Source organism: Vulpes lagopus, chromosome 4 (genome assembly GCF_018345385.1).
Source record: "Vulpes lagopus strain Blue_001 chromosome 4, ASM1834538v1, whole genome shotgun sequence".
Classification (NCBI taxonomy): domain Eukaryota; kingdom Metazoa; phylum Chordata; class Mammalia; order Carnivora; family Canidae; genus Vulpes; species Vulpes lagopus.
Genome location: NC_054827.1, coordinates 116,643,166 through 116,664,293, shown reverse-complemented (window position 1 = coordinate 116,664,293; position 21,128 = coordinate 116,643,166). Strand labels below are relative to the sequence as shown.

Sequence of the window (21,128 nt, the reverse complement as noted above, 5' to 3'; positions counted from 1 at the left end):
CAGACAACCCAGAAGACAAAACAAATACATCAGAAGTGAACGGATACTCTGCAGAGAAATAAATTAACAGGGGGAGTAAAGACATGAAAAGATACAGAACTTTCATAGCTAGAGAATTCCTGAATAAAACAAGAGGGCACATGCATACCCGTCCAATGGGTTGATAGGAAGAGGTTTTTAATTCCCTGTGTTGGCAAGTGGATGGAGAAACAATTTTTTTATACACGGAGGGCGGAGTGTAAGTTCATGTAACCTGGGAAGAAAACAAGCTATCTTAAAATTTTAGTTTATTTGTGTTCTGACCTATCACCTCCTACACAAAGACGGGTAAGATTGATCTTGCAACAGGAAACAGTCTTTGTCAATAGAATAAAGAAAGTGACAGGACTTCCATTTGGTAGAAAATTATGTAGCCATTGAAACAGTGTGACACTGTTGATGAAGGAACATGGGGCTGGAACAGGAAATGCTCCCTAGAGCTCAGGCAGAAGTCTTGAAATAGAGTTGATATGAATAGACTATTCTAACCAAGAGCAATTTATTCTCTACAAAGGAAATAAATGGTATTTAAAACAACTTTAAACATAGCTTAATATTAAGTTCTTATCCCTCCCATCAAATGTCTTATATATATATATATAAAAGTATATTGATATATAAAAATATATAAAAATATATTAATATATATAAAGGTGTGTATATATGTGTATACACACACACACACATAAGGACTTTATAAAGTCCAAATGTGTAAATTGCAGGACAAGAGTACGGTAGGTTAGAGAGTCGGTGCTCAGCTCAGATTGCCTGGGTTCAGATCCCAGCATCACCACTTACTAGCTGTGACTGTGGTTAAGTCACTGATCCTTGCAGATTTTAGTATCCTCCTTTGGAAAATGAATAATAGTACTACTAACTCATAAAGTTAACAAGTGGGTCACAGGTTGTAACAGACGAATAACAATTAGACTGGTGCGTAGCATACAATACATTTTTATGTGTAATACGTCATATATGTATATATCCTGAGTGAGAGAGAAATAACTAGAGATGTTTGTATATGTTTATACATCTACTTGATTAGCAGATTGACTTCTATAAAGGTAGAGAATAAATTGGGAGCAGTAGGGAATAATGCCAAAGGACATTGCTTTTTAAATTTTATATCATCATATACTGTTTAATTATTTTAATTACCAACATGTAAGACTTTAAAAAAAAAACCATTTTATTTATTCATGAGAGACACAGAGAGGCAGAGACAGAGCCAGAGGGAGAAGCAGGCTTGCTGTGAGGAGCGTGATATGGAACTTGATCCCAGGACCCTGGGATCATGATCTGAGCCAAAGGCAGCCGCTCAACCACTGAGCCACCCAGGCACCCACATGTAAGACTTTTTAAATTAAAAAAGCCTTATTGAAAAATTCAGTGTAGACTATTTCTGTAGAGCTGCAACTCGAGACCCAGTCAGGCTGGGGCCTATCAGAATTTGGGGGGGGGTGATAAAACACTCTGAAAACAAGCTGAAGGAAAGTAAGTCTTGTTATACAAAGTGGCTTCCTTTTGACATCAGATGCTTAAAGAGATTTCTATATATATCAAATGGAGTATTGGTTTTGAATTTTTTTTTTTTTAGTACTGTAACAGCTTTTAATGTTTACTCTTAGAAGATGGAAAGTACTGGGTAGATGAAATATTTGGAGGGGCAAACTGTTGAACCCCAAGGCCTGTGACAAGCTGGCAGCAGAGGACTGGTGAGGTCAGGGCAATCTTGGGCAAACCCCTGGTCTGTGGAGGCCTGGCAGGCACAATGAGCAGCGGGCTGGGCAGGGCACGGGAGGTTTGCCCAATGACCAGCTGCTCAGTGGGGCCTGGGGCTGTAATTCAGAACTGAGGCAAAGGAGGTTGGGGGGTGGTCTATAGTCTTCACTGCTCAGAGGCCCTTCCACAAGGCCCTCGGGCCTCTGAGTAACCCAGCTACCACAGCACACCTCACTGAAGTCCTAGCTGAATTTTAAATAGGTGTGTACAGGGTGGGGGGGCCTGGTGGTATCCACCCCAAACCAGCTCCAGAGCACGGAGGGGGGTACCACATATGCAAGCACTCCAACCCTAGAAGCTCCTGAGTGGAGTATTTGCTTTCCACTTAGACTGTGGTGTTTATTATATTTATTATGTGAGCTCAGGCAGGTGCTGTCTACACAAGTGAATCTCCTGAAAACATGTGTATGTTTGTTTATTCTTAGCAACAGCTGATTGTTACTGAGGTGTACCTGCCAGCCCACGTCCTGAGCACTTCACCTGTGCTGTATGTTCCAACCCTCACAAGGGCCCAGCCCTAGGAGGTGCAGACCACAATCCTATTTTACAGGTTAGGAAACTGAATTACATAGTGTACACCGGGCCTGACAGCTAATAAGGAGCAGAGCCGTGGCCCTCACCCACTTCCTTTTCTGAAGTGCATGGGCTTACTGACACTTGACCACATCCTCCTTCCCCTAAGGATACACAGTATTGACCAGGAAATGGGCAAAGAGTAAAATCAGAACTTCAACAATCTACAAACCCTACAAAGAGGGAACACACACACATACACACACACAAGCACATATACAGCGTGGCTGCAAAGCATAAATACCCCTCAGACTACAGAAATGAATCTTTTAAAGATGCACAAAAGACTTTTCTCCAAATGTTCTAGCCTTCGTGACTTTGGAGGCATAAGCAGTGGCCAAGGGAGTGCGTCATTAGGTTACTGAGATATTTACCAGACCGTTCCTATCAAGAGGAGATCACGTTCCATAGTTAATGGAGGCGGTTGTTAGGATTTCTGACAGCCGAAAGGAATTTGTTCCATAGGGCTTTTTAGAAGAGATTTTTAATCATAGTGTAGGTCATGTCCTCACTGGTGGTGAGATCGAAAGACAGATCACACCCACCACCCACAGAGATCATGTCTGGGAGCCAAAGGAATGTAGGGGAGCGTCAGTTAGGAGAAGGTGTTGGATGATGCAGGTGCGAAGCTTCCTGCAGGGCTGCAGCTGACGAAGGCCTGGAGCTGGTGGCCTCTGCCAAAAGAAAACCCAGCAAAGGCGGGTCGGCCATCAGTTCACAGAAGAGAAAATGCAGATGGCCAATCAACACAGGAGGATGCTAACAACCAGGGAAATGCAAATTAATTAAAATAACTTGGGCTTTAAAAAATTTTTTTCAGCAGGTTGGCAAAATTTTACATAGGGTGGCAATATCAGGGTTGGGTAGGGCTGGAAGCAAAATGACCCTCGTGGTCTGCAGGGGGAGTTTGCATGGGGGTCTGGACGCCTGGAGATTCAGAGGAGCAGCCGGTGCCTCCGAACGCGCTCCTGTCCTGTGCGCCAGGATCTCCCCTCCTGCAGCACCAGCATCCGCTCCCAGGTCGGCACAGGACGTGCGCAGTTGAAGCCTTATCAAAGATGTTGAGTGCAACATTCTTAGCTGAGGTGGGGATGATTTCAATGTTCACACATAGGAGATGGATAGATACGGAGTTTATTCATATGGTGAAATAGTATGCAGGGAGCTTGATCGATACATTTTATCACAGACATCAAACATAAAGATGTAGGATGATACATGCTTTATGATAGTATTTTCTGGAGTAAAACATGCTTGCACATTGTTCATGGATGTTTAGACGTACATATTTACATACATAGCATATATAACTATAAACGATTTATTTTTTTAAGATTTTATTTATTTATTCATGAGAGACACACACACACACAGAGAGAGAGAGAGAGAGAGAGAGAGAGGCAGAGACACAGGCAGAGGGAGACGGAGGCTCCCTGCAAGGAGCCCGACGTGGGACTCGATCCCGGATCCCGGGATCATGCCTTGAGCCGAAGGCAGACACTCAACCGCTGAGCCACCCAGGCATCCCAACTATAAACAATTTAATGGACATACACCAAATTCTTGGCAGTATGAGGAGTATGATCTATGTGCGGGGATTATAGTGCACTTTGATGATATCTGTAATATTTTCTTAATAATAGTAGAGTGACCAGGTGGAAATAAGATAACATTGCAGCGGTGGCTGACACAGTATGAATAGGGGTGCTCCTCACACCAGGCTTTGTACTATTCTGTATCTTTCAAATTTCTCTAGGTGAAAGACAGAGCCTGATACTGAGTGAGGTGTGCAGGTGAGCTATGCTCTGGGAAAGGTGCTACACACACCTGCTGCCGTGGGTGTGTGTTGGCAACATTTGTGTGTCCTTGGGAATGATGCAGAGCCTGCCTGACCTGCTGGTGGAGTGCCTCGCAGACACACTGTCCTCCTGCAGGGCTGGGCCTTTCCAAAATATGTCTCGGTGTCCAAGTTGCTCTGAGCCTCAGCCCTAGACTAAACACCTGGAAGAGAGGACCCTTATCCTGCTACTGTGGGTGCCCCTATGACAAACACATGTTCCCATGATGTTGCAGAATGTTTCTTCCTGAATGGACTGTGACCCCTGGGATCTATCATGGCTTTGACCTACATTGAAAATATGTCATATTTCATGAAAATATGAACACATATGCAGCACCTTGTCATACATTTGGGGAGGAGTGTTCATCTGAGTCTGTTTTTAAAGCAACATTATTTACACTGAACTCTCCTTTCTGGTTAGAATTGGCAGTAGATCTTGGATGGTAATCCCTTCGCCCCGTCATTTGCAATCGTTCATTAGTGTAATTCATTCATTTTGTTCACCCACCCATTGGCATTCAACAAGTATCTGTGTTAGGCAGCATTCTGACACGGCCCCCAGCATTCCTGTTTCCTGACGTCCGTTCCCCATGTAATCTCCTGCTGGGCGTGCTGGATGAGTTTCACTCCTTTGACTAGGCTCTGTTATATGGTCAAGATGAACTTTTTTGTAGATGTAATTAAGGTCTCTGACCAGTTAACCTTGAAGTAATGAAAAGGGAGATTATTCTGGGTGGGCCTGACCTGATCAGGTGGGGTCTTTTCTAAGCTCCAGGGACATTCCTGGAAAAGGAGATTCAGAGCCGAAGGGGCTTCTCTTGCTGGTCTTGAAGGTGCAAACAGCTGTGCTGGGGAGAGGGCCACTGAGCAGGGAAGCAGAGGGCCTCCCACAGCCTCAGGCAAATGATTCTCCCAATAAGCACAGGAGGCTGCTCAGAGGGGACCCCTCATCTCCGATGAGTTGCCTGGTGACAGTTTGCCTGAGACGCTGAGCAGAGCACCCAGCTAGGCTGTGTCTGCCCTCCACCCACAGAAACTGAGATGATAAATGCGTGTTGCTCTAAAGCACAAAGTGTGTCACACAGCCATAGAGACTGAGTACAATACTGATTATGTGTTGGTTCCTGAGGATGCAGACATAAACAAACAATGCCTTGTTCTACAGGCACTCAGGCTGATGGAGGAGACAAAAATTGAAAGGCACAATTTAGAGTGGAAAGAAGGGTCTCAGAGACAGGAATAGGGAACACTCTTCAGTTGACCACAGCAGATTGACCCACGCTGCTGCAGAAGCCCGCCCAGTGCCAACAGAAGGCATACCAGCCTTTAAAGGTGAAGATGGCACGAAGTGTGGAGGGACACCTTGTTCTTTCCCCCAGGCTTGTCAGCTGGGTGGCATAAGCCTGGCATTTTCTGTGGCTGTGAATTCCTCTTCCCCCCACTGCCTGGAGGAAGCCTGTCACCAGCAGGGGAAAATGAAGCCAACCAACAAGGAATGCTAACAGGTAAAAAGACAGAGGATCCTGAGGACGCCTGACACTCAGGTCCAGCCAAGCCTGAAACCAGATTGATTCCCATCCTTAAAGGAATCAATATACCTTAAAGATTCTGCTGCCTCCCATCCCAGGGTCCCTGAATCATTAACAAAGAGGGGCAAGCAGCCTGGTAGATAGTAAAATAGGCTCTCAAATTTTAGTTCCCCCTGTCATTCCTAAGCTGATCATTCATGTGAACCAGAGAAGCACAGTGAAATCTCAAAGGGCAGACACATCCCTCCTGGATGCTTATCAGGGAGGACTGAGTTCTGTGTGCTAAAACAGACATCCCAGGCACGGCGGTACACGCAGTGCACACACAGGATGGAGGTCGGGCAGAGACATCTCAGAAGAGGCGTGGCCATCTGGATGAGCTGTCTGGCTTGCCTCGGATGTGTGTCCCCCGAAATGGAGGGAAAGGATGGAGGTTTTGAAATGACAGCCTAATGTTCCAGAGGCACTGGATGCTGCCCACTGGCACGCAGCTGCTGGAGAAGAGGGAGGTGAGGCTGTGTCTCAGGACTCTGTGTTCCTGTCTCCTTCCAGAAGGGTGGGGACCGTACGCTGTCAGACCACACCGGCATCCAGCAGGGCCCTGATTCTCTGACGGGGATGCCAGGAGAAACCCCTAGACGTTGGAACAAGTCAGATCATTCAGATCAGCAATCAGCTCCTGCCTGGACATGGCCTTCCTCCTGCCCAGCTCGCACAAAGACTTTGGGAATTTGCCCTGGCTGTGGGTGGCCCGCAGATACTGGTCCTTGCTGCTGCTCTGCTGGTCGCTGCTGGATGCTGCCGATGTGGAATCAGATTCTGCGAGGGATGGCTTAACCTTGGGCTGGCCTCGGAGCTTTGGGGGGCGCTGTGCATACTGGAAATTCCGGGAACGTGGCTTTTTCTGCACATACGTCAGCCTGTCAAGCGGAGCCTCAGAGCCATAGTTCCAGGACGTGTAGTACATCCTTCCCTGGTGCTCGGGGCCCAGGCTCTGACTCTCTGACTTTTTGCCAACATAAAAGGCCCCTTGGAGACCTGTCAGGGGCTGTGGGTGGAAAGACCATTCGACTACCTCTCTGTCTGGGGCATCTTCCTCTTCTTCACTCAGCTGTGGAGAGCGATCCTGCCGGGGGGCCTGGGACACACCGCGTCGCGTGTTCCTGGGGTACCTCTCAACGATGTCCCCTAAGGCATCCATCCTGAAATGTCTTTCTGGCCAGAGAGTTGGGTGGGTATTTTTGCGAGAGTCTCGTTCATTAATGATGTAGTATCTGGGGGCATGGGACCTAGGACCGTGTGGCACTGAGGTGGAGAGCCCTGGACCACAAAGAGCAGCGTTGATCTGCTGAAAGTCTTTTCGGAAAAGAGGCTCTACATGGATGTCTTTGGTGTGCTTTGCCAGCGGCGTGGGCGAGCAGGATGTGTCCTGGTGCTGGTCCCCTGCGCTGGCGCACCAACCACAGAGATGCCTGCAAGACAGAGGTGGTGAAGCCCCTGGGCTGTGGGTGCCGGCCGAGCCTCGTGCCTTCTGAGCACCGAGAGCAAGGGCAGTGCGCTCTCTGCCGGTGCCCTGACGCACGATCCAGAGTGTTCCTGCACGTTCTGTGGATGGATGCGCAGGTGCATTGGGGGAATGGGGCTAAATGGATGTCTTTACTCCTGGAATTCTTAGAGCCCTTAATGTAATGATGCACACAGTGATGCTCCCTGGAGGGGGTAGGGCCAAGAGTGCTTTGCTGAATTATTTCACGAGGAGGCCCCCTCTTGTCCAGGAGCACACAGTGGGAATAACATTTGTAGAGCTCATGTTAGGAGCATTGTCCAGGCAGCTGTCCAGCTGCTCTGACCAACCTGCCTGGGGCCCATCCAGTGCAACGGAATCCCTCCCTCCTCCTTGTCAAGACCCTACAGATACATGAAGACAACTCTCCTGTAGCAGGACTTCAAGTCCTTTGCTAACCTCATCACTAGAAGAAAAAAGCCCAAACCCCAACAAACCCCAACCCCTGAGTTTGATCTGTGTTCTTTTCACCGTATTACGTTCAGATCCAGTATAGCTCTCCATACGCATTCGGGTCAGTCCATCCTTCCAGAAGCTCTACCTCTGTGAAGGAAATCCAGGGGTTCCAGTGATGTCCTATGTGTAAGTAAGGCTCACACACCTGACCCCATGTCCTACAGAGACAACTTGCCACTTACTTGGCCAGCCTACACCTAAAATATAGAAGATCTTGCCAATAATATGGCCAGTGTGAAGTTAAAAAGGTAAAAGATATAACAATTATAAAAGACACTTTTCCCCCTTGGGCTATAGGAGGAGTGCATACCCTAGGCTGGCAGGAATGTTTGCTCACAGGTTATCTGTCAGAAGGCCTAGGAGGAGCACTGTCCTGTTTGATCACATTGCCCTTCCACTTCTTCTCAGTACCAGCTGGCCTCGTGGCCTTCTGGTAGACCTGGAATCTGATGGCCCTGCCTCCCTGCAATTGCTAAGGCCCTCAGATCCCTAAGAGCTCTTTATCCTACACTTGATGGCCCCTGGGCCTTCACTGACAGGTGTCACAGCAGGGAGGCAGGTGTCCTGCTATGCTGCGGGTCAGCTCACCTGTGAGTGTCCTGCTCTGGCCTGGATTTGGAGGTGCCAGGAAGAGACCAGCTGGGACTGCTGAGGCCTGACTGGGGACTCGGGGGCGTGCGCTGGCCAACAGTCCCTACCCTGCCACTCTTGCTGTTGGATGTGTCCAAACTGACCACAGTGCCATTGCTTTGGGGCGTTGCCGAGTGAGCGGAGGACGTCTGGCTGCTGGGGTCACCGTCCTTGGGAAGCCTCTTGCTGCTTTCCTCTTGGGTTTGGATCCGGGCTGCAGGGAGAGGGTGGGATGTGAGAAGAGGAGGTGGCCCATTCAGGGTCTTCTGGGTCTGCAAAGAATTGTATGTGTTTGCAGCTACACCTATCCCGCGGGCAACAAACATTCCCTAAATCAGATCATTTCTTCACAGGGAGCTGGAGCCTGGAGGGAGCATGCATTCAGATGAACCCTGAGGCTTTACAGATGCCATCTGACCCCCCCGCCCCCCGCACCAGAGACAAAGCAGGTGGTTCACCAGCTTTGGGGCTCTGGTGGTTTATCTCTACATGCATATAATAAAGCCGATATGACAATTGTGATTTTTGGAAGCAGTTCACAGAGCATTCTGAAAGAAGACGTAGAAGAAATTAAAAACCAGCCATCAGATACTTCCCCAGTCCTCCTAAGAGAGGTCCCAGAGACCCTCGGTTTTGAAGACAATGTGAGCTAAAGTTAACTATGTCCCTTTGGCACACAGTACTTGACTTTCAGTGGGGTTTGATGGTGTGAGCTCGAGTCCCTTTCTGTAGTATTTTGTGCAGAGGCTGTTTTCTGACAAGGGGGTGGAGCAAACCTGACCCCCCGGGGCTGGTGGCTCCTGCTCAGCAGCCCCCCCCCACACACACCCCAGGGGAACAGATCTCTCTCTTTAGCTCTGTGTTCAAGCAGACACAGATTGGCCATTTTAATGATGCCCGTTGATCCTTCCAGCTCACCACGGGGTCTCTCAGTGGCCCCAAGGGGCAGACAGACAGGTTTCTCTTGGCCATCCCTGCCCACTTGCTTCCCTTCTGGCCTCACCAGCCTCTTGCTTTCTGTTTCCCTTCTTTCTGCAGGAGGCTCTTTTCTCTTCCCTCAAGGAGCCTGGTGGGAGCAGGTTTGTCCAGGTGCTGCTGGAGAATGTGGGAAAATAAGGTGCACCTGTCGTGTTCGAGGCTGGGGGTGCCCATCTGGCACCACCCTGTGTGTGGGTCCGGGATGCCAGGACATGCCTGTAGGAGGCTAGACTCCGGCGCAGAGACCTGGGCGGGGGGGGGGGGGGGGGGTCTTGCCAGGAAGAAATGGCCACTGAGAAGTACAGACATTCTTAGGGATTTTCTCCAATTTTCTGTTTCTCTTTCTTCCTTACGTCAAAACTTCCTTCTGATTTCAGACCTGTTTTGGTGTTATTCACAGGCCTGGGTATGATGTAAAAATTGTAAATTTAAACCAATATTTATATCCCTAGATTTTATTTTATCGTGTGTCATTAATTGTGAAAACCAGTTTATCAGGAATTTTTACTGGTGGTATACCTTAAACTGCTGTGTTTTTAAATATAGTCACCAATTGAGACACCTGGCATTTTCGTTTATGCTTACCTTCTACCATTTGAGCGACCTTTTTCTTATCTTCAGATCTGGCCTAAAATACAAATGATAAGCATGTGTTTGTTTGGGATTTAGCAGGGAGAAATAATAATACTATTCTTGGGTGGAGGGTGGGGGGAGATTTGTGTCATTGCTCATGCCTTGGGTCATGACCCTACCACTGCTGTCACTTGGGAACGGCATAGGCATACTTGGGACTCAGACCTGTTAGCTGAATGAGAAATGCTGACACTCAACACCTGAAGTTTAACCTAGCAAGTTTTACTTTAAGACCGTGTACAGACTCTGCCAATATGGTTAACCTGAGATACAAGAGAAAAATAGAGATTGACAACATGGAAGATGTATGTTTCTCCCCCAAAATGCCCTTTGCAGCTCCAAACTCATTTCTTATTTGACTGTTGCTGGAACTGTTTCTTTATGTGAATTGATATTCATGGGAGCTTATGTTTTTAAAACTGAAGAAGGCAGATATTTCTTGCACAGAGTTCTGGGACAGGGATGAGGCAAGGGGGGCACCCACTCCTCGTCATGTGGGGCAGGGTCAGCATAAGCCTGAGGGCCGGTGCCACCCCTGCCTCCCCGGTCCTGGCCTGGGGCGGGGTTGGGGGGTTGCAGTGTGCAGAGACAGGACCTGTCGGTCTCCCTCTGACAATTCTGAGAGTGAAGTCCCAGATGGGAGAGGGGATAATGATGACCAGGGTCTACAAGTCACGAGAAAGGTGTGTCTTCAGGTCCAAGCAGAGTGCACGGGCTCAGATGCTAGAGAAGGGGCCCTTTCTCCTTCCTTGGGGTCTGGCACAGAAAGCCCAGCACTCTGAAGCCTTGGGGCAGCTGCAAGAGGGCGCTGAAGTGCTCGAGGCATCAGCAAGGCCCCTGGGGGAGGAGGAAAGCCTGAGTTTGCTAGTTCCTGAGCAAATAGGAGCTGTCCCTGGGTATTCTTAGAAATAACTCTGTGAAGCCTGGGGGAGGCAGGGCCTTATGCCCCCAGGGTAGCCAAGAGTCATTGTAATTTGAAAACGGGACCTCACCTGTATTCCCTTGCTGGCCAGACCTGTCGTGTGACTGACACACATGACAAAGCAAAGAGGATGCGATACTTGCGTTTTGGATCTGCATTCGGAGCTGCTGGTTGCTGAGCTTTAAGGACCTTGCGATGCTCTGAAGGTAATAGATGAGCATGCTGGAACAGGAGAGCACGGGCCATGAGTGAGCCCCACGTGGTGTCGGCGGCCCAGGACACCCTCCCAACCAGGCTGGTGGGAGGGAACCAGAGGCCCCCAGGTCCCATGTTGGAGAGTCAACCCCCACCCCACCCTGAGGACGATGGTGTGAGTGAGTGCCGGAGCTGGCCAGAGCCACTGGGAGGGGGCCGCCTTCCTTCCTCCTCTCGTTTTTCCTCGTGATCTCCCTGATGTGGACTTCTGCAGGGTCATATAAGGACATAAGGACGGGACGGGGACCTGAGGGGTGTTTTACAGCATATCATGCTATGAGTGCCTGACCTGCTCCCTGTAGTTTTCTTCTAAGTCAAAAACAAGCAGAAGCTACTTAGCTGCATTGTAAAACCCCTTGATTATTTCAACCTCTGGCCAATAGGACAATGATAATGGCACTCAAGCCCCAAAGCTGTGGCCCTAGTGACTTCCTGAATGGGCTGCCATGGACCTCCCTGGCTCCCGTGTGATTCAGCCTCTGCCTGGATCATCCAGCTCTGTACGTGACTTTGCAGGGAATACAATGATTTTATATGATTATTGGAAAGCGGTGCTCCTTCACTGGCTGAAGGCACAGAAGTCCCCCAAAGCTGGCAGGGAGGCTGTGTGTGGTACTCACAAAAGCAGCAACACAGCCGGCAGTATGACCACAGGGCTGCTGACGTACCCCACTACAGAGCCAAACCAAGCGGGGAAGTCCTTCTCGATGGTTTCTGACACGATGTCATACATTTTCTCCTGTCCACTGCGAGAAAGACAGAACTCCAGATTGGATTGCTTTTTGGCAGAAGGAGGCTGCGAAGCCATCAAGAAATAGGGCTATAGGGCTATAGGGCTATAGTCCAGTCCTCAAAGATGGGGCAAATATCCACATGTGAAAGATACATAATTATTCTAAGATGATTTTATATAAACTAATGGTGTGATTAATACTAGATTTGAAGGGGGAGTCATGGTCACGGTTTGCGTGTGTTTAAAAACGTATACAAACATAGACTCTAAATGTCCTATATAGTTTCACAACTGACCTCAAGCAAATGTAAGGTGAAGAAGTCTAGAAATCACTGCTTTGATGCCGTTAGATAAATAACATAGAATCAAAGGTGGTGTGGGTTAGTTTTTAATAAGAGCTTCCTGAGTTCTGGAAGAGAAAGATTGGTCAGGTGGAATTTCTCCATAGCACAGGAGCTATGCCACTGCCCACTGTGCTTTTAAAGGAGCTGTATCTTTTCAAGATGAGCACAGAGGTGATCCTCTCTGCGGGCAGCCTGCTGTCAAGGAAAGAGCACTGGTCTTGGATTCACAGGCTGGGAGTTCAAGGTCTTCCTCTGCTGCTGACCTGTTCTATCAGTCAGGAGGAGAATTCGTTTCAATTCAGGGGCCCTTTTCCCTCCCAGCTGCACTGGCCATCAGCTGCTTAACTTACCTGAATGGGCCGCAATTTAGAGATGGCTTGTACCGAACAATAGCAAAAATGGTTGGCAACATGCACAAGAAGAGCATAAACAGGAGCATTGCCAGGTAGAAGTTGTTGGATCTGCAAAGAAACCACATGCCACATGCTGAGTTCCTTCTACGGCCAGTGGCCAATGATGCATACGTCCAAAGAACCAACACCAGAACCACAGATCTGACTCTGTATAGACAGAAAAATCCTCCTCCAGCTGTTAGCTAGGAAAAGGTCTGTCACAGGATCACAGGCAGCTTAGCAAACTAGAAACAGGTGCCCAAAGGGACTTCATCAAAGGTTCAGCCCAACCTGTTCATCTTCTAGACATTTGCTGAACACCTGTCCACTTCAAGCCAAGGGAGTGGTGAACCCATCGTCATCCCCAAGTAAGCTTGGTTCATGGAAAAACCTCAGAGCTTTTTTTCTATCCCCCTGACCCCCTCTTCTGTTCCCAGCCTTGAACTTGTCTCCTACGTCTGAGGATGGTTAGGTTCCTTTGGGGTGATTCTTGACTCTCTTGCTTAAATGTGTTTTGTGCCCAACCTCTTCTCCTCTCTGCTACTGGCTCCTCAGGGTAATTGCTCTGCCGGATGAAGCCCTGGGACCTGAGCTCTATGCTGCTTTTAGGGAGCTTGGCTGCCCAGGCCTCCCCAAGGATGGCTCCGATCTATTTGGTGGGCAAGGCCCTGCACACAGCTCTGGAAAGAGGAAGGGCGGTCAATCTAGAGACAATCAGCTAGCGCTCTTTGTCTCTCTCTTTAATGAAATAAACTGGACTAGAAGAGAATAGAAAATATCAGAGCATGTAGAAGGTAGTAAGCAAGTAAACATTGTTAATTTGTAAAACTTTCTGTATATACTATACGTACATATATATTTATGAATGGATATAACAAATATGCACATATACTATATACAGTGTGTATATATATTTGTATTCATTTATATATGTGTATATACATATATAAATATATATGTATACACATATAAATATATACAAAAACATACAAATATACATATGAATGAATATATGCCTGTATGTGTCCTGTTTACCAGATAAAATATAAATACATCGTCATGCCGGTAGTTTATGGTCAAAGGTTTGAAAGCCACTGACATACACCCACATAAATAACTCTTATGTCAGAATAAACCAACAGGGCTCTAATCAATGTGTTCAAAATGTGTTATGAATTTATCAAAATGGCTAAAATGAAACTGCAGAAGAGAAGAAGGCAAGGTTATGGGGCATCTGAGGAGCTCCTACAAAGCTGCTAGAGGGGACGAAAGCTCTCGGGCCCTGTCTGCTGGAGGTGAGCACGTGCAAGCCCTGGGAGCCGGCAGCAGCACCCTGAGTGTATTCCCAGCAAGCACAGGAGGAGAATGTTCAGGGCAGTGTTATTCATTACAGCTCACAGTGGGGAGCAACTGGTGCGGCCACCAGGAGCGTTGGTAAAGACATTTTTTCCACAAGATGAGTCTCCCAGAGCAACACTGAGGCAGAGAAGCCTGAGACCAAAGGGTGCAGACTTTGTGCACAATGCCCTGAGAGGTTGGTAGCAAGTGGAATCGAGTACATGGTGGGGCTTCTGGGTGTTACTCTTGTTCCATTTTTTGATCTGGGTGCTGGTTACATGCATTTAGCTTGTGAGCATCCATCAAGATGGACATTTATGCTTAGTGCATTTTCTAAGGGGTTATTTAACCAGTAAAAAGTTACTGGGTGGCTCAATGGTTGAGCATCTGCCTTTGGCTCAGGGCATGATCCTGGGGTCCTGGGATTGAGCCCTGTATCAGGTTTCCCTCTGCCTATGTCTCTGCTTCTCTCTCTGTTTTTTTTTTTTTAAGGTGTTATTTATTTATTCATGAGAAACACAGAGAGGAGAGAGAGAGAGAGGCAGAGACACACGCAGAGGGAGAAGCAGGCTCCATGCAGGGAGCACGACCTGGGACTTGATCCCGGGTCTCCAGGATCACGCCCTGGGCTGAAGGCAGCGCTAAACCACTGAGCCACCCAGGCTGCCCTCTCTCTGTGTTTCTTATGAATAAGTAAATAAAATATTAAAAAGAAAAAGAAAATACCAATGATTAAATCTGAGAGAGGGGACTACAAGTGGCTTCAGAGGGGAGACAGATGAGAGTTTCGCAGGTGGACGGCTGGGAGACCACTGTGCGGGAGAGGAGAGCGTGGCCAGCCTCAGCTCTCCATGTGGTGCAGCCTCAGTTCTCACTGACCTGGAGGCTCGAAACACTTGCTGGTGAGGCACGTTGCAAGTCAGCACTGCCCAGCTCCTCAGGTACATGAGCCCAATCAGTTTGAGGACGTTGAATGCAGGGAGGCATGGGGAGAAGAAGGCCCCCATCCTGGAGCCACAGAGGAAGGCTGGTTAGTTAGCATGTGTTCCCCTCCTGCTTCCTGTGGTTCTGAGATTTGGGGGCTGAGACCCTATGCCTGCCCTCCAGCTAGTGGGGGGGGGGCAGTCCCTTCCGCAGGTGAGGAGGGATCCCAATGTAGAGCATCCCTTGCGTACAGGTGTACCAAGGGCTTGTCTTTCTCCTCACCGCAGGCAAGGGAGCAAATACCCTTACCCCACTGTCCAAAAGTGTGTGTTACACCACTCCGCTTTTACGAAAGACAGTCCTTAGTACCTGTATTCATTAATAGCAAGAAATCCCAAGAGGATCATTGCTTTTTTGCTTTTACGGTCACCTCCCCTTACCTACAGGGGTTTGTTCGAAGACCCCGGTGGATGCTCAGAACAGCAGAGAGAGCTGAATTCTATATATCCTGTTTTCCCTCTATATACATATGTACTTATGATCAAGTTTAATGTATAAATTAGGCGCAGTAGGAAATTAACAATAACTCATAATAAAACAGAACAATGACAATGATATGCTGTAATAAAAGGTATATGAATGTGGCCTCTCTCGCCAAGTATCTTATGGACTACACTCACCCCTCTTCTTCTGGTGATGATGTGAGATTAATGTAGTTATCAAAGTACCTGATATCTAGCAAATATTACATAAGTGTTACATATTATCTTTAATACTGTATTTGTGAAAATTTTGCAAAACAGAGTGGATGGACTATAAGGATATAGAATCTGATGGAAGAAATATTACTTGATGCCTCTCTATTCCTCATGCATCTTTACTGAATGATTATGGAGAGATTGTGTTTTCTGAATGTATGGAGCATCCAAGAAGAAGTATGGAAACTTCTTTGTCTTCACTTGCTTTATTCTAACATATAGCACTGTGTGCATGGTCCCTCTTGGGGCGGAGGGATGATGACTGAGGGAGCTCTCAGCCATGCTCCCTCACCCCCACGTATATAGGATCATATGGCCCCTTTCAAGTCTTCAGCATCTTTAGAAACAGGATTGCCTTGGCTAGGAGTTGCCCTGTGTGAATGAATTTCCCAAGTTTCTGGCCTCATCCTAGGATGGGTCTGTCAGTCTGGAGGATGGCCATGTGCCCAGCCTCAGTGAAAACAGGGTGGCACGTGGAGGGGGAGTGGGGTGCCGAGGGCAGGCCTGGCCCCAGCTGTGACACAGCCACTCCTGGATCTCCTTCTGGGGACTCAGCAGCCTCTCCTCCCAGCTGTATCTAGATCCTCCCCAGATGCTTATTCTAATGATCCCCTGTAGATTTTTTTCTTTTTTTTTTTTTGGCTGTGATCAATACTGGCCCAAACACAGACTATTTCCTCTATTGTTTCTTTCTGCAAAATGCTTAGAAAGCCGTTACGAACATGACTATACCTGTAAGATGATTTCATTAAGAACAATTTGTGTTCTATTTAATTCTCATGGCTGTTTATAACAGGCATGTCCCATCCAGACCAAGTAAATCAAAATCTTAACCCAGATGAGTTGTAAAGAAAAGGTAAGAAGAAACTTCAGTACTTACCAAATCATCCCTTGGTTGTAGACTAAATGTAACACGTTCTCTGCTATTTTGAATTCCCCATATTCAGGCTACAAAAGAAAATGAACTTTTGGATTAAAAAAAAGATTCCACGGTTCTCCGCCCAAGCCAGGTCATGATAGTCACATGTAGAGGATTCTTGGCTCCCATAGACATGGGGAGATTGCCCCAGAAAACAGTGTCAGAATGAAAAGAAGACTCAGCCCTGTGCCCCCCAACCCTTGTCCCGTCCCATGTGTTTCTCTCAGGAATGTCAGGAAAGGGGGATCTAGCCATATGAACTTCCCCAGAGGACTGTGCATCTCACTTACAAACTTGCTTTCCAGGTCCCAACACCAGTAGTCACTTAAGTACCGAACAAAAAGTCCCCGGAAGAAGTCTATGAGCAGGACGCTGGCCACGGTGAAGAGCATGTCGATGATGGAAAGCTTCAGCATCTCCTGGAACACAGACTCTTTTAGCACTACCACGGCCTGCGTTGCCTCCATCCACCTCTTCTTGCACAGCCCCCTCCTCTGCCAACTCCGTGAGCCTGAGCTGCTGGGTCCCACCCACAGCATCTTCATGTCTGGCACATCATGGGTGCTCAGTATTTATTAATTTGAATCTGGAATTTGATGTCTGAGGCCAACATTACACGAAACCAGGAGAGAACCCAAGGCCTGTGGTTCTGAGCCACCAGAGACCACTTGAGGTCAATGATTCAAGTTCAGGGGACCTTGGGGCTAAGATTCTCTGTACAAGATCCCATGTGGAAGGTAGATGCCTGGGTTCAGATCTTCCTTCTTCCTTCTAATATCTGGGTCCTTGGGCAACTTACTTAACATGTTGAGCCTCAGTTTACCCACTGTGCCTATGAGGAGGATACTAGGATTCTCATGAGGACCAAGCCCTTAAAACAGGGCTGGCAGGGGTACCTGGGTGGCTTAGTTGGGTGAGTGTCTGACTCTTGGTTTCCGCTCAGGTCATAATCTTAGGGTGATGGAATTGAGCCCGGTTTTGGGCTCTGCGCTCAGCACAGAGTCTACTTGAGGTTCTCCCTCTCCCTCTGCCCCTATCAGCACTTGCACTCTCTCCTCCCACTCTAAAATAAATATATCTTTAAAAGAAAAAAAAAAAAAAACAGGGCCAGCACATAGTTCACAGCATGAGTCCTTATGCTGACTGTTCCTATTATTTTGAGAAAATCATAAACCCTCACTGAATCTTATTCTTTCCAACAAGATAGAGAGGATGACACTCCAGAATTAAGTTATGAGATGATGAGTGTGGAGGAAGGCCTTTATAAGGCAGAAAGGGAGCCACCTGCCCTACGTAGGTCTCCCAGCACTGGTCTTGTGGATTCTGGGTGTAGATGGTGGTCTTGTTGGCCTCCGAGAGAGGCAAGGTGTAAGCTGGAACACTGGTCTCGTCTGGGCCCCACGTGCTGTTTCTCCCAAGCCCTATCTCAGGCCCAGGTGTGGACCATTTATCTTCTTCAGCGACCGTCCTGGTGGCAAAGAAGATGGTAGACTCTATCCAGTGGCTTGTGTTATTTTTGGTGGCAGTTTCCTGTGAAGGGAGGGAAGGAAGAAAAAAGGATTGTCCACATATTTGTAAAGAAGCATCATAAACATCAAAGATGTCTCTGCCTTGCTTGGGAATAATCCCTTTCTCTCTTTCTCCGTCTCTCTGTCTTCAGCTGTCTCTCTTCTGTCCCTACCCGCACCTTGCTGGATGACCAGCCACTTCACAGCTGGACTGAACAATGAACACAGGGTCTTAATGACCAGTATTTATTGGACCTTAGTGAGCGTTGGATCCTGTCCTAGGTTGACACATGGTGTATCTTCTTGCCCTTACAAGCACATCGGTCAGACTCATTATCCCTTGTTGATGGGCATCCCTTGATGCTCAGCTCCATGAAGGGGAACACGCTGGGTCTGCTAGCAAGTGGTGGGTAGGGACCTAGTCTATGCGACACCAAGGCTCGGATGCAGAACTGCTCTCTCTTTGGCCTCTTCTGCCCTGTGAGCCTTGGGAATGTCACAGTCTGGCCTGGTGTGGTGTGGGCCGACACCCTGAGAATCTTCTTGGTCCTCCCCACCTCCCCCTCCTCTACTACATGGGATGAACTCACAGGTAGACAGGTTTACGATGGGCTCCAAAGCCACCCTGGGATGAGAGTGGAAACCTCTGCGGGGTTGGGATGGAGGACCTACTCTGAGCTCTTCCCCACGAGTGCTCATTTTCTCCCAAATTTGCTAAAAGATTCCCACAGCCTGTCTCTCATCCTGGGATCACTTGAAACCATTGTGGATAGCTTGTTTTTATTTTTATTTTTTTAAAGGTTTTATTTATATATTTGAGTGAGAGAGATCACAGTGGGAGAGGAGGAGGAAGAAGCAGACTCTCCACTGAGCAGGGAGTCTAATGCTTGGCTCGATCCCAGGATCCTGAAATCGTGACCTGAGCCAAAGGCAGATGCTTAACTGACTGAGGCACTCAGGCAACCAGGTAGCTTATCTTGTTGGAACTGACAGAAATAGTGTGGCCCTATCCCAAAGAGTGGGACTCAAAAGACCCAAGTTCTTCTCCCAGAAGGGTCACTCACTAGCCATAAACCCTGCCCTTGGTTTCTTTATCTTGGAAATGGGGCTAATTCTTTCTCCTTACCTTGAGAGGACCACAGCTGAGTTGAGTTTCGAATGTGATGTAGGAAATGCAAGTATAAGTAGTGACGATGTCCACAAGGATGGCCCTTGTGTGTATGTGTGCACGTGTGTGTGCATGTGTGGCAGTGGGGGTGGGGAGTGGGCCTCTGCCAGGGACGGGCACTCACCTCAGTGTTCATGCTGTTAACTTTGTCCAAGAGAGCAATGATCAGGCTGTAGAGGTTCCCCAGGTAGAGCACAAGGACCCTGAAAGCACAAGCCCACCTTGAGAGACAAGATACCACATGAAAGCCCGTGGTTCTGGATGTGCCACCAGTTAGGAGTGACTATCATGGTCATGCCAAGTCAGTGGCAGCCACATGTGGTTTCCTTCAGAATCATGGCAGGGAGGGGCATTTAAGAAATACAGAATTCCAGAACCCATTCTGCTGTTATCGGTCTGGATCGGACCCGGGGACCCCTTTCTAGCCTTCCCGGGTGATTCCACTGCGGCCCATCCTTGCGTCAGCAATTTAAAACCACTTGTGTAGCAGAAACAGTGTGAGCTGAGGAAGCAGGGCTCTGAGTGCAGTGTGGATTAGGTGTCCTCATGTTGTGATTTCTGGTGAATATAGTGATTTCCCAGGCAGGATCTCATTTGAATCTCACGACTCTGTGAGGCGCATGTATTGTAACCCCTGTTAAAGGGACAAGTAGCTGGAACCATGGGGAGGGCCAGGCGAAGTGCTCAGGTGCACACAGTTTGCGAGGGGCAGAAAACAACTTCAGGATCTCAGGGGCTGCTTCTGAAATGCAGGCTGAGTGGTGAGCTGTTCTGGGGGACTGCGGGCCACTGTGAGCAGGTGGGATCAGCTGGCCAGCAATCCAAGGCTTGCTGCCAGCCTCCCCAGAGCTTCCAGGCTTTGGAAGCATCCTAGAATTACCCAGGACGTAGCCTTGAGTCTTATCAGAAACGGATCTGGGACTCTGAGATGAGAAAAGAAAGCGTCAGGTTCACCACTGCCTCCCACGGACACTGATTCGCACAAAGGGGGTCAGGAGACCAATACGGGTAGATGAAAAGGAGAAAGCAGCTTTATCCTGAGGACAAGACTCCAAGTTGAAACTTTGCGTGGCCCCCTGGTGCCGGAAGTTCCCCTCATTCCACAGGGACAGCACTGACACCCGCGTGAGAGTGAGCCGAGGGCATTGGGGCCAGCCCTGGCTCTCCCCATGACTCCCAGCACACTGAGCCGGGGGCTTGTCCATCTCTGCGTTCGGGGGCACCCAGCACAGGGCCAGATCCTCAGGGTGCTCTCAGAAGCGCTGCCCCTCACAAGAGCAGGAGGGCTCACTCCGCTGTCCTGCTCTCCCATTGCTCTGGTCCTCACTGTGCCTTAAGCAGAAGGTGACACGGTTGGCTGATGAATTACACGGAACTTAATGGAACCAAAATAATGTGTCTTGTTCTTACTACCAAAATTAGCCCTAATTTGTCTGGGGCATGTCTCTGGATGCCTCTATTTCTCTAGTTTTAAATGTGAGTAACGAGACCAATCTGTATAATAGGATTGCTGTTAGAACAAATGCAATAATAGAATTGATCCTCCCAGGTCTGCTGGTGAGGAAGGAGCTGAGGAAGACACGTCTCTCTCAGATCAAGAGCAGTGTTGAGTAGTGTAGGGTCTCAGCTCCGAGCCACCCAGGGCTGGCATGTTTCCTCAGACCCCTGACTCTTCTTTGGCATGTCTTTCTATCTTTGAAATGACAGCTGGATTTCAGGGAGTGGCAAATGACAGCCTTCTGGCCAAATGCTAGGCTTGCCTATTTTTGTAAATAAAGCTGCAAGGAACAGGGCCACCCCTCAGTCCATTACTCACTGAATGGCCCCTGGCCACTTTCAGGGA

The 21,128-nt window shown here is 48.3% G+C and overlaps 1 protein-coding gene across 1 annotated transcript in view; it reads right to left on the bottom strand.

Moving 5' to 3' along the window:
• Positions 1-6,158: 6,158 nt before the first annotated feature.
• The window catches only part of TMC3 (transmembrane channel like 3), a 36,945-nt gene continuing 21,975 nt past the window's right edge, over positions 6,159-21,128 (bottom strand). Inside the window, exons 12-22 of the mRNA XM_041753152.1 lie at positions 19,410-19,488; positions 17,894-18,139; positions 16,900-17,028; positions 16,571-16,638; positions 14,888-15,016; positions 12,629-12,739; positions 11,822-11,947; positions 11,090-11,168; positions 9,977-10,019; positions 8,372-8,627; positions 6,159-7,235 (exon numbers count right to left, since the gene is read on the bottom strand). Of these exons, the coding sequence (XP_041609086.1) occupies positions 6,398-7,235; positions 8,372-8,627; positions 9,977-10,019; positions 11,090-11,168; positions 11,822-11,947; positions 12,629-12,739; positions 14,888-15,016; positions 16,571-16,638; positions 16,900-17,028; positions 17,894-18,139; positions 19,410-19,488 (2,104 nt within the window). The 3' untranslated portion in view covers positions 6,159-6,397. The remainder of the gene's footprint in view (positions 7,236-8,371; positions 8,628-9,976; positions 10,020-11,089; positions 11,169-11,821; positions 11,948-12,628; positions 12,740-14,887; positions 15,017-16,570; positions 16,639-16,899; positions 17,029-17,893; positions 18,140-19,409; positions 19,489-21,128) is intronic.